Source organism: Rhipicephalus sanguineus, chromosome 5 (assembly GCF_013339695.2).
Source record: "Rhipicephalus sanguineus isolate Rsan-2018 chromosome 5, BIME_Rsan_1.4, whole genome shotgun sequence".
In the NCBI taxonomy this organism is placed as follows: domain Eukaryota; kingdom Metazoa; phylum Arthropoda; class Arachnida; order Ixodida; family Ixodidae; genus Rhipicephalus; species Rhipicephalus sanguineus.
Genome location: NC_051180.1, coordinates 73,631,577 through 73,644,898, shown reverse-complemented (window position 1 = coordinate 73,644,898; position 13,322 = coordinate 73,631,577). Strand labels below are relative to the sequence as shown.

The 13,322-nt window shown below is 51.3% G+C and overlaps 1 protein-coding gene across 1 annotated transcript in view; it reads left to right on the top strand.

Annotated features, from left to right (window-relative positions):
• LOC119393778 (neural cell adhesion molecule 1-B) overlaps positions 1–13,322 on the top strand; it is a 231,385-nt gene that overhangs the window by 204,847 nt on the left and 13,216 nt on the right. The window contains exons 2-6 of the mRNA XM_037660930.2: positions 8,008–8,667; positions 10,301–10,555; positions 11,246–11,527; positions 11,917–12,183; positions 12,601–12,924. Coding sequence (XP_037516858.1) covers positions 8,008–8,667; positions 10,301–10,555; positions 11,246–11,527; positions 11,917–12,183; positions 12,601–12,924 — 1,788 coding nt within the window. The remainder of the gene's footprint in view (positions 1–8,007; positions 8,668–10,300; positions 10,556–11,245; positions 11,528–11,916; positions 12,184–12,600; positions 12,925–13,322) is intronic.

Here is a 13,322-nt window from a genome sequence, read left to right as displayed (position 1 = left end):
CTGAGACTATTATCTATGTAGCATTTAAACAAACTCGCATCTGGAGTCTTTATCATATCCTCTCTAGTTCTGGGTCGTCGTATTATGTATCGCAAGCGAAGCAGCCTTGTTTGTCGCTGAATCCAGAGCGGCGATTGTGATCGGACGAAAGATGCTTGAGGTGCATGCGTTCTTATACTTTTAGCGAAGCGAGCCCGTGTATGCACCTTTCTCCGCGATCGTCGTTGTCCTCCAACGAGAGCGGACCACCATGCGGCACGCGACTGTTTCTTTATCGCCGATGAACACGCCGCTTGTACGGCACAAGCTCTCTCGCCGCGACCCCATTTGCGGCTTCGAAACCTCGTTCCTTGAAGGCGCCGCTTGCCTTGCCCGTGTATGCTCGCGCACAGCGTGTATATATATACGCGCCATGCAAGTACGCCGCTGCCGCCTCAGGCGCCCGAAGTGTAGATCGGCGTGAGCGCGGCCACCAGCGGCTGCATAAGGATGCGAACTGCTGCCCTCGATATCTACGGCGCGCTGGGCGTCTGTACCGTTCCACAGCTTCTCCAATATATGTATGTATGTACAGTTGCCGCGTGGGGGGAGGGGTGGGGGTCAGCGGTATATTTATTCCTTTACCCACTCCGTCCTTCTCGAAGCGGTCAGCAGCTGCTGTTGCGAGCTTCGCGAGTTCTGGCGTGGCCGACGCTGTGTGTAGTACATAGCCGAGCCAAGGACGAGGGGGCCGTCCGTCTTGCGTCGCGGCCGAAAGAGGACAGCTAGAAGCTGCGGCCGATCGGACACTGCGGTGGCCTCTCTCGATCCGAATGCCCGCGACGCAGCCCATGGTCGCCCATGCGTTTTGGATTCTCGCTGCTACTAAAGAAAGAGCGAAAGCCGAGGCGAGCTCGACCCTGGCCGCACAGGACATTGCCGACCGTTGTCCCCGCCTTTGCTTCTCTTTGCTTCGTCGTTGAAAAAGGCGGGGAAGCGTATTTTTTTGTGACACTGTACGGCATTCTTTTTTCTTTTTGATCTGCGAGTGGCTCGATTGTTTTTTTATCGCAAATGCCAAAGCGTACATGACTGACCAATCTTACACGTTACACTTACAGTAACTTTCTAAAACTGTTCGTGCTCCGTATTGCCACACTAGCGCCATATGTTGAGCTTCGTACTCACGGCTGTTCTATGATGGGTTAACAGACGTAGTCACTGACATTGTAAGAAACCGAGGCGTAAAACGAGATTTTGATGGGCGAACGCCGAACATCATTGCGAGCAACCGAGCATACCGACGCCCTTCGACAATACGCATGATGCTTCGCCGCAAACCAACTAACCTTGCGGTAAAGCATATTAAAAAAAAAAGCGTAGCAGTGAACTTTAAAAAGGGAGAAAGGATGTGAAAAAGCGGACCTATTTCTGTTATCATTGGTACACACTTTGTTGCCTTGTTGTTAGGACAGGTGGAGTGAGCCAAAACAAACATGTACGTTAAAGCTTCGTTTGCCTGCAAGTTTCACAATGCGTACCACACCCGGTGCTGAATGCGTGACCCTGGCCTTGAGCCCGCCTTCCTATGACGTACTAATTGTATTGGTTACCAGATAGTAATAGTGTATAGTGATTGTACCACGGTTGTGTTGTAGCTCAAGTGACGATTTACTTTGCCGGGCCGCACGCACTTCTCTTACGGCTCGTGATGGAAGGGCGTTAACGTGCGTAGTGTTATTGCTGCCAAGTTGCAGCCATTACGCGCGTACGTATATAATGCAGGTAAATATAAAATAATAATACCAATCTTCCCTGAAGCCGCAAGCAACGAGAGATGACTGGCAGGAGACGTGCCCTCTGGCAGCGTGCGCGGCGTACACGTGTAATTAAAGCGAATGGGCGACGGCGTAGGCGCCCTTATATAAATGCGGCACGTATACGACGGACAAGCGAGCTCCTCGCGCGTTTCGATTCAAGCGCCGGTTTGGCTCGGGTGTATACGTAAAAAGAATAAAAAAGCACGCATGATACATTCCATGCTCCGCCATATGGCGGCGTTGCTCTTGGCTCGCGTTTAGGCATCTCTGGCTCACGCTATACGCGACGCCGAAGTCGCCGGCAAATACCTCGAGCGCCCACGAGGTTTTGGGCATACGCTTCCGGCGGAGCTTCAAGGACAGCCGGCAACGCGTCGCTGTCTTATTTCACTCTTCGGTCTAGTCTTTATCGCTTACTTTATTTTGACCGACTTCCGTCCTTCTTTCCTCGAGCTCGCTCGCCTCGCTGCGATTTGCATTCTGGCTCTCCTCCTCGTCTGAATAGGAATGCGTGGCAGTGAGCTTAAGATTTGTTTTCTTTCGTAAATATAGGGTTAGCGTATGCAGCGTAGCGCGCCTTGTATTTCAATATCGGATGACTCGTCCTCCTCCTTGCCGCGTGGTTGTGCAACTGACGATTCTTGAACGCGGTTTAAAGGGAGACCAGTCCCCGAGTGATTTCATTAAACGTGACTCAGCGTAAGCGTGTTGACTTTAACTGTTTAAGCGACGCGTTTGACGGGCGCTGAGGTCAGCCTCTGGCGGTGATGTCACGGCCCGCGCGACAAAGTCACGGTGTCGAGCTTTCAGCTTGTGTCATGGCGCAGTTGCTGCATCACGCACGTGCGATGTGACTCCGGAGCGAGCCACTTGTCGAAATTAGTAGTTTGACTCGCATTGTGGTGAGTTCGCGTTCCCTTCTGCAACTCTTATTCTCTCTGTTCTGACGTCGATGTAAAGGAAAGCAGTCTTCGGTATGCTCAACAACTCAGCAATGTAAGCATGGGCGGAGCCAGGATTTTTTAATGGGGGGGGGGGGGGGGGGTGCTGAGTATAATAATATTGTTACAAGCCGTGACAAACAAGCAGGAATGCTCCATCGAGTCGATGAAGACGACGATCGCCGTCTTCATCGACTCGATGGAGCATTCCTGCTTGTTTGTCACGGCTTGTAACAATATGAACACATCTGCTTTTGTAGTGGTCATACGGTCGAAGCGTAGTCGCGACAGAAAATACTCGCTCTTGCATCGATTAAGCTTGTTTGTGTTGCATCTGATGTATCACTAAAACAAAATGAATAATACCGTACAAGGTTGATTACATACATGCATACATTAACACACACACACACACGCGCGTACATACATTCACATCCCGTGGGCCCCATGGTCAATGTCAAAATAAGTACGCAGAGTTGTACATGAATACATGTATATATATTGTTCGCCTCTGTATCTTCTGTTGCTCTCTCTCTCTCTCGCTGACTGCATGTTTTTCTTCCTGTTCGCATCTCATTTCCCTCTTTCCTCATCTGTTCAAGTTGCGACAGTGAGAGTTCCTGTTCATTTCTATTCAAAGACACGCCGCACGAGGGCAAGGGACAGCACACGCCTGTCATTAGCGCGAGAAAATTTGCATGCTCGTCAGGGCGAGTTATGGAACTAACCAAGCCAACAAAAAGCCTCCTGCTAGTCGCGCGCAGGAAATCGCAAAACACGCACCGGCATAGCGAACCGATTTGCACGGTGTAACCTAAGCAGCATAGGTCGCGAAATCGGCGGGTACACATACGCCGCTGTAGTTTCCGATGAATTAAAGGAGTACTGCCGAGAACGTGGCGGCAGCTTCCGTGCATGTCGAGCCGGCGCGTGTTCGGCAAGAACGCAGTAATGGCGAGCCCCTGCATACTGAAGAGCCCTCCGCATTAACGTAACTGTATACTTAACCAGACCGACGCACGCGCCGTAATTCGCCGGGGACGAAATAAACACGCACAAAAAAAAAAAAAAAAACGCGACTGCCTCCGCGGCCGTCGAGTGAGACGGAGCAAATATAAAGTTGGAAAAAGCACCACACGCCGTCGCCTGTACGGCGAAACTGTCTGAAGCACCGGGAGGCGAAAAGAAGAAGATGAGGCGATTGCAGTGAACAGAGCGCTGGAAATATCGTCGGGGCAGACAGGAGATGGAGCATGCGAGATGCTGTTGCACTGCAGCGGTGTATAATATAATAAATTTTGCTATGTAAAAGAGCCAAGCGGAGGCACAGCTAGTGCAGCGCCAGAAGCGAAGCAGTAAGACGAAGAAACATGACGCAGTTTGCGTCTGTAGCAGCAGCACGTGCTGAAGGAGCCCCGGTAGGAGGAGGTGTGCCTCGCGCAAGTCGCTGTCAGCCCCCGAGGCGCGCTGTCGACCTCGCCGGGGCACCTGTCCAACGGGTTCCATTTTCCGGTTCTCTTCTCCTTTCCGCGGCTGGCGTCACTACAGTGCGCGCGCGCTCGCGAGCAAAAGAGAGGGACGCGCGGCCCGTGCTCTGCATGCGCAATGGGGACACAGCAACGCGGTCGCCCCCCCCCCCCCCCCCCTCCATGGAGGTAAGCTGGTTGGCTGCTTGCTGCTGCGCTAGCCAATCGAGCGAGGAGGAACTGATGCCGATGCAATGCGACGGCGAAGGCTGCTGCGCGAGGCGGCGAGCGTTCGGGAAGGCAATGCCGTCTGCTGGCCGTAGCCTGCGCTAGTGGAATGGCCAGCAGTGTCTCCCCGGTGCCGACACCATTATCCACCATGCCCCGGTAACTCTGGTCCAGTGGTGTTCCCCGTTGTGCAAACCAACATTGTGGCAAAATGAGACGTCGGAATAGCGAAATAAGTAAATATACCTCAAGAAGAAGGTGTTTCTGGTCCATGTATACTTGCATGTTTGGCGAGCGCACCCTAAACGCAACAATACGTAGATACAAGACAGGATTGTCCGTCTTGCGTCTACGTGCTACCAGGGTCCTTCGAAGAAGACGGACCCTGGTAGTATACACTGTCCTGTCTATGGTTCGCGCTCGTCAAACCTGTGAGTATATCAACAAGGAAGTGAGCAGTGGTCATCTACATGAGAGTGGTAGGAAGTGTCATAGGGAAAATTGGGTGCCGGTCCGGGAATCGAAGCCGGGACCTACGTTTTTCCCCGGTTGGTCATTCTATACCAACTCAATTCCCATGCTGCGGACAGTTCACCGACTCCTGTATCGAGTCACCATACATATGCTGCGGGGCTTATACCTTTAAAACCTCGCCACTGTATGCTTGGCATGGTGCGTAAACATTGTCTGCGTGTCTCGTTCCTAAGTAGGCGGCAGTTGAATCTTAAGGACGATGAACAAAACTTAGGGCAGATCATGCATAAATGTTCGAAGGAGTAACCAAGGGAGTAACTTTAGCAGTTTATGTTTTAAAGGCGCTTCCACGATAGCGGGGTTCACGGCGCCGCGCTACCTGACGATTACACAAGGGCTTCTGTAATGGCACTGCGAAGTTTGTGACACCATAGCTTGATGTTGCACCATAGCATGATGTTGCACTTAGCAACCTGAGATGGCAGCACCTGAAGGTACTGCAGGAGTTAGGTCAAAGCGAGCCTCTTCGCCATCGGGCTTCGCAAGAAGCCATGTTCAGCTCGTACCTGCAATGACCAACAAATCAAAGAGTGACCGTGCACTTGTCCCTATTTGAGCTATTTTCAGTGGAAGTATTTACGTATTTTTGAAGTGTTCGCGCCGATAATTCACCTTAGCCCCCGTTTCCAAGACGGTTTGCAACTTGTTTTGGGAAGAAAAAGAAAACTAAAGTGTTTCGTTTTCCGAACGTTTGCTGATGGCTGCAGCCAGACACGAAGAACGCGTGACCTGGCACCGCGGGCACTATAGGAGCAGAGCATTGGTCTTGCTTGGTTCACTCCGCTGATTAATTAGTTCTGCCAACGCAACATATAATTGTCCTTGCGTCCATGGCTCTCTGCGCTGTGCTGCATAATATGCTGAAGTGCAGGGAGTCATGGAAGCAAGGAATGGCGAATAAAATGTTTTGTTCTTCTCTGGAACGCCGCCTGAGGCTGCGGCGCGCGTGCCCTCGACAATGAGGGCAGAAACTCAAGAAAAGACAAGAAACAATAATGACAGCGAGGGCAACTCGGAACAAGGTGGGAGAAGCAAGGAGAGAGGGTGGGCAAGCAGAAGCGCCGCTGCGTGCCCACGAAATTGGCACTCGGTGGTGGCTGCGCGTTCACTACGGGGCGTTCTTCTCCGGGGCAGATGTTGGAGGACCTCTCGCTGATAGAGACGTCTCATTCGAGACGATGGCAGGAGCGCTCTTTCCCTTCACAACGACGGCCGTCCTTGCCCCTGCATTTCCATTCCTCCCCCCTCTCATCCAAATGGATTCCGCCCGACATCACCTTGCATGCACGGGCTTCAATCTCGTGCTCCTTTCCCGTAGCGGTTGTCATTAAGAGGGGCGACCTGCGCGCAAGAAAGCTGGCAGAATTTAGTGATGGCGGCGGTGGTGGTGGGGTGTAGTCGGCGTCGAGGGGGGAGGCCTACCCTGCCCCGGCCTACAGATCTACCCCACCACCGAGAAAAAGAAAGGTAGTGGGGGGTTGCACCACCGATCTTGAGGCGGCAGCTGGCTGCGGGCGCTCTCCAGACTAGTCCTAGAGACGTCGTCGCTCTCCTGCTGATGCGCCAGCGCTCCTCGGGTGGTGGTGGAACGGGCGGATCCCGCCGTGTTTCCCCCGTGATTACTTTTTCCCCACCTCACGACGAGCGTGGGGCTTTCGCGGACTCCCACCCGCCCTCAGCGTGCTGCTACCAGGAGCGACCTTGATGAAGCACGTTGCCCCTCCTTCCTCTCTTCTTGCTGCCCTGATCTCTAAGAGACAGTGAACGTGCCTTCAACCCCCCTCCACCCCCCCACCCTCCCAACACATAGGGGAAAGGGGGGGTGGCATAGCCGTTGCCTGAAACAATGCTTACCGGCTGCGCTGCGAATCCTTCCTCCTCTCCCAGCTGCTCTCTTGCCCTTGGGGCGAAATTAAATGCTCGGCTCGGGGGTGTTGATCGGCGTCGCTGGCAGGTGCATCCCTCATCGCGCTGTCTTGTTTTTTGGCGCGTTTCTGCGCCGTTCCCGCCATTTAATTCGACTATCGCGCTGCTTTTGTCTTACCCGTCTGTGCGCCGGTGTAGGGACCGCGGGGATTGCGTTTTGACACGTGCTCTGATTGAAAAGGCGTCCGCTCGTGGCATTGGTGTCGTCGGTGCGGCATGAACACATCGATGTGCCTCGCCGCGAAGCTCAGTTTGTCTCAGGTGGTCGCCTTGTTCTGCCCGCGGCGTCAGTGACCCGCGAAACTGCAGGACCACCCACCGGGGTCTGTCGAGTGCGCGAGCGTTTAGGCAGGGGAGCGTTTGTGTTATTATAGTCGAGCTGCAATCAAGGTGACGCCATACTTAAGTGCGCCGTTATGTGTGACGCCCGTTGTGCGTTTTGTTTTCTACTCAGACTGAGCTTAAATATGCAAATGCCAGTACAGGCCGTGCCATATCGTCAACAACCTCCTCTCTGTACGTAATATACCGCCAGACCAGCACTCTTCCGTAGTTTGAATCACGGACAAACCCTTCGATTTCACTCCGTGGCTGTACAACGTTGTTACGGAGTCATCGAGGAACAAGGTGCTAGAGCTCAAGCTTCACATGCTAGAAATTAACTAATAACGCCCGTTCGGCATCACACGAGGCGAAATGCATCGGCATTCCGTTGGCTGCAGGAAACAGCAGTGCATTTCGCCGGTGATCATGGCGACGAATATATCGAAACTATAGGGCCAGGAGAAAGGCTGCCTTTAAATGGTTATGCCCGAGTATTAATCTGCATCGTCGTCGCCGTCTTTGCGTTCAGTGTGTGTCAAAGTTTGTAGATTATATTATATAGTACACATAAATTGCAAACTGAGCTGGTTTCACGTGTCATGCAAGATCACAAACAAGGACCAATGAAGGAATGCAAGGGTCTCGTAATGTCGCTTGTGAATCCGCGCTTTTCCTGTGCATTACTTCTATGGCGCCTGTTTCTGTGAACGCTGCAAAATCTTTGATGTTTATAATATTTGCCACATTCGCCCCTAGCTTCACCGCTCGCATATTTCGTCTCTTCCGCAGTTCTGGCTGTGCTGCTGGCGGCGCGGTCAAGCAGGAGTACGCCCCTGGAACCCGAAGGACGGGACGTAGTCGAAGGCGAGAGCCTGAGGCTCTCGTGCAACTTCAACCCGGCGCTGGCGAGCCGCAACCTGCTCTACTTCTGGTTCCGCACGAACCGACACGGCAAGGAGAACGCGGCCATCAGCGGTAGCGCGCTGGACCCTCACTACAGCGTCGAGTACAACCCGGCCGAGGGCCGCTACGCCCTGCTCATCTCGCGCGCCCAGTACGACAAGGACAACGGCCACTACGAGTGCAAGCTCAAGGAGAGCGGCAGCGGCGCCGACGTCCACAACGCCGCGTACGACGTGACCGTGCTCATCGCGCCGGGCGAGCCTCGCATCACGCCGTCCAGCCCGACGGCGCTCGAGGGCGAGCCCCTGGCGCTGACGTGCGCCAGCGAGGGCGGCAGTCCGGATCCCGACGTCGACTGGTTCCGCGGCGACGAACGGCTGCCGTCGGCGTTGACCCGGGGAGGAGCCCGCGACCGGCCGACGGCCGCGGTTCTGACCCTGACCCCCGGACGTGAGGACGACGGCGCCGAGTTCCGGTGCCGCATCACCAACCGCGCCATGCCGCAGGGAAGCGCGTACGAGGCGCGCACCACGATACGCGTCCACTGTGAGTGTCTGGCTGCCCTGCGAGAAATACTCTGTGGGAGAGGAGGAGGAAAATTCAGGTTACCAAATATCTGGTGGCCGTTGACTCTCAGGCAGCACATAAGGGATAGATTATCATTCACTGCCTGCATGTGCAATATACTCCAACAGTTATGGTGCTAACTCAAAGAGCACATGAAGTCCTTAGGAGCTGCAGCAATACCTTGATTTGGGCGAGTTGGTCCATCTTTGGAGGGTGCTTGAAAAGCGCAAACGACGAAGCTCTTTCTTGGGAATAACTCTTTATACAAAATTTAAAGTCCTTTCGTGACAATTCTTCATGCACTGTAAAAACAGTTTGCACTTAATGAGGTGTATATCTGTCACACAACGACAATAATCAATCTTGTGCTGCCACGCCAGATACTTTCGGGTCACAAAAGTCGCACCCGCTGTCATTACGTGCATTACTGACAGGAAAGCGACCGCAGAATTTGCAAGAATGGAAATGAAACCAAGCCAGATCACGATTATTTGTTGTGTATCAAGAACACACCCCAGAGGGAAGAACTGTTTTATTGCGATAGCAATTATATGGACAGTCTCGGCTGAATTTTGCCGTCGCCGTCGCCGTCATGCACCGTATATGTATAAGTATGTATATATATATAAAAGCCCCAAAGAAAAATAATTCAGAAAAATGCTTCCGAGGCGCGGAATCGAACCAGGGACCTCTTCCTCCGCAGCGAGTGGCGCTAGCCACTACGCCACGAAACGCAGATCCTCCACGTAGGTAACGGCGAGCGTTATATGCACACCCTTTAGTGCTGGACGGACTCAGAGACAGCTGCGCTTATAAGCGTTTCTTCATTACCAGCGAGATGGCGTTAGGAGCACGACAGGCGCATTTAAAAGTCGTCAGCTCGCGCGCTCGCTTCTTCTTATACTTGCGCAGGGAGAACCTTGCCCTTCCGCTGTCTGCTCGCGCGGTTTTCTTGTGCTGAGGGGAAGAGGAGTGTTTCACGCTTTCACCGTGATGTCCGCGCTCATGTTACGCAGCGTAGGAAAGCCACTCGAGCTCAAGGGACGCCGCTAAACGAACAAGCAGAAGATGAGCGCGAACTATCAAGTGTCACAGCTTGACACTTGAAGCACGCTAGTTTCTTTCGCTGCTTCGGCCACCTTTGCAACAGGAGCGCTGTTCAAACTTAGAGTATCCATTGGCGAGCCTCGCTTCATATAGCATTTAGTTGCTTGCTATCGCATTCATTGCTTCGCCCTTGCGGCGAAACTGTGACTTTTTTAGTGTGCTTGTGGATGTTGTACATAACCGTACATGGCCACAAGCAGAGTGAACATACTGTCTCCATTAGTGTAATACAAACTTAGCTCAAGCACGGGGAATGTAATATATTAAAGAGAGTATGGTTTCCCTCTACAATGGCGTCCAAGGATTTTACAGGATGTCTTGTTAATAATGTAAGCAGTGAGCAGGTTCAGTTTTTCGTAAGACTCGTTTTTCAGTCGTTCAGTCCTTTTCACTGTGTCCATACATTTGTGCACTTGGAATATGACACCTGTTGTTCAGCAGGTGATGCGTGACTTGCTAATCTTTTCTCCTTGCAATAATATAAGCTGTGTTTTCTTTTTCGCAGATGCGCCCAAGATCACGGTTGGCCCCTACAACCCGTTGAACGTGATGGTGGGCACCGATGCCACGTTGACGTGCTCCGTGCTAGCCAATCCTCCTGTGCGGTCTGTGCGGTGGATGAAGCGAGGCCAGCTGCTGTCAAACACGTACAACCACACAATTCCATCTGTAACGCCTGAAGACAGTGGCAACTACGCTTGTGTTGCTGACAATGGAATCCTGCAGCCTTCACAAGTGGAGCTGCATCTTAGTGTGCTGTGTGAGTACTTGTTCTGACTTGTCGGCACGTTTATACCGAAGAAACACGGGCACAGGAAAAAGTCTCTCAAATTGTGGAAACTATTTGCTTTAGGTAGAGAACAAGTATGCCTTACTCTTCATCTTCGCGGTTTCTTCTGTGTACTCAGTTTAAAACGCATTGCTATGATGAAAAAGACGATGTCAGAAAGATAATGAGATTGGGAAAACTGTGCTAATTCATGTGCTAGCTACACCTCATCTTGTCGGCAGCATTTACCCTTATAAATGCAGCTGGTTTCTTCTTATACCATTTTTGCAGATTTTCTCGTCCAATTTGCTTGGGTGCATCCTTACGACTTAAGAATAATACCTGTTTCTTGCATTCGCTTTGTGTCATTGTCAACACTTTACTTATGTTAACTAGGGCATTTCTGTCTTGTAAGTGTTGAAGGTTGCAAAAGCTGTAAGTTGGATGAGGTAGTAAAAGCTGACCATGAAAAACTGTGGCCCAGGCTTTGTACGGGCATTTTGCTTGTTTCACTTTAAATCAGTTGGGTTAGGTTCTTGTCACCTTCACTGTGGGTCACGTGTTTAAATGAATAGCATTGTGACATTTCCTTGCCAGAATTTGTCATACTGTATGTGCTTCTCTAATACCTTGTTGTTCGACACGCCTTTGATGTGCCGCCCTTTTTATTGATTCCCTCAGATGGACCCCGCGTGAATGTGCTGCCGGAGCAGGAAGCTGCACAAGGAGAGAATGTGGCCATCAAGTGTAATGTTGCCTCAAACCCTGAGCCCCACTCCATCTTGTGGACCAAACAAGGGGACGGCCAGTTCGCACTCCAGGGAGACACACTACGTTTGGACCGCGTCACTGCTGAGGATGCCGGCACTTACATATGCCAAGCCACGGTCATCATGCGACCTTCTGCTACTGCTATCCATACGGAAGTGGTCGGCAACGACTCTGTTGTGCTGCACGTGCGACGTGAGTAGAGGGACATTTTTTCAGTTTTTTTTCACGCTTCAGAGAAAATTTTCAAGATGAGCTGTTATGTCGTATATGCGAGTTGCTTGATAAGTAAGGCAAATATTTTTTCTTGGGCGCACATTGATGAACTCTGCATCTTGCCAACATAGAACTATTACTGGGCTGTAGAGCGCAGTTGTCAACAAAGCCGACATGATGCACAAAGGCTCACTACTACTGTAGGTGAGTTTTTTTTTAAAGTAAATCTCGACATTCGCACCATCTGGAATGAACTTGAGACTAGCCTGAAGAGTTTGAATAAGCTTCAGGATTTCCAGTCACCCTGTTACTTGCATTTGCAAGAAAAAGTGGACTACTCAACAACACCACTTTGTGTTCCTTTGCAGACAAACCCGGAGAGGCAGAAATCACTCCCCAGGGCCCCACGGCTGTGGCGGGCCGCCCTTTTGTGCTGACATGCGGTGCCCGTCCTCCTGGCTGGCCACGTCCCGAATACCGCTGGTGGCGTGAGGGACAGGAACACATCGACCTCGGTCACCGGTCCAACCACAGCTTCCTCTCAGTGCACAGCAGCCACGAGGGTCGGTACTTCTGCCAACCACACAACGCATTGGGAAAAGGATCCATCGCATCGGTCTACCTGGCAGTCAATGGTGAGAATAGTTTTTCATGTCGTGTCTTTTTTCCTTAGGCTCTACTATTTCAGCCCTTTACAGGTAACTAGGTAGATGTGGATGTGGGCTGCGTTTCTGTTTCCTAGACCTTTAAGCTACCGATTAGCGTCAGCAGCTGTACAAACCATCTGGGTTCAGAGCATTTTATGAAACGCAAAACATCTTTCTGTTGACCTCATCGCTGTCAAGTTCCTTGGAAGCACCTAAATGTTTATTAAAACATAACAATTTCTTTAATTGTTCATTGCTTCATCTTGTGCCACAGTCCTTGCTACCATGGTACCTGTAATTGAAGTACTGAATTAGCTTCCCAGACATAGATTTCTTTAATGTCAGACATTAAATATTTCTTTAACAATGCAAACTGACTTTGTCCTGTCTTTTGTGAATTTGCAGAAGCGGCTACTATCATAGTGCCTCTGAGGCCCCAGATCATTCGCAAAGCGGGCGACCAGAGCCAGTCTGTGACGTGCCGTGCCCGCGGGAAGCCCAAGCCACAGGTGCACTGGACCCACCGAGACAGGGAACTAAAGATGAGCCCCGAGTCTGGCTTTGAAATCAAGACCATCGAGAGCATTGAGGACAACGAAGTGTTCTCAGTCCAGAGCACCCTGACGTTTCAGCGAGCTCTCACCCCCGAAGACCGAGGAAAATATGCCTGCCTGTTCGACAATGGCTTCGGCGGTGCTGCCAAATCAGAAATGATGCTTAGGATCGAACGTGAGTTCTTCCGTTGACTTGTGGTGTTCTATTTTTGTGGTGACTTGTCACCTCTACAATCATATAGCCAGACAAAGGCCAGTACACTTGATTGGGGTAATCATAAACTTTTTATCTGTTTTGATTTGTACAGACGCTGGACTTTCCTATCACCTGTGAAATATGTTTAAACAGTCCTTAGAATGCGCATCTGCAATTTCTGAATGACAGCTGTCCTGACGCCATTACAGCTGTTAAGATATGCAATCATTTCTGTTTGTGAAAACGTTAATAGAACCATGTTGCACGTAAATGCCTTAAATACCATTTACATGCATGTAGCAGCAATTGTGTGAATCCTTCACAGTGCCGCGGAAGTGACCAACCTTAGTTGTGTTTTATATAGCTAATTTACCGTG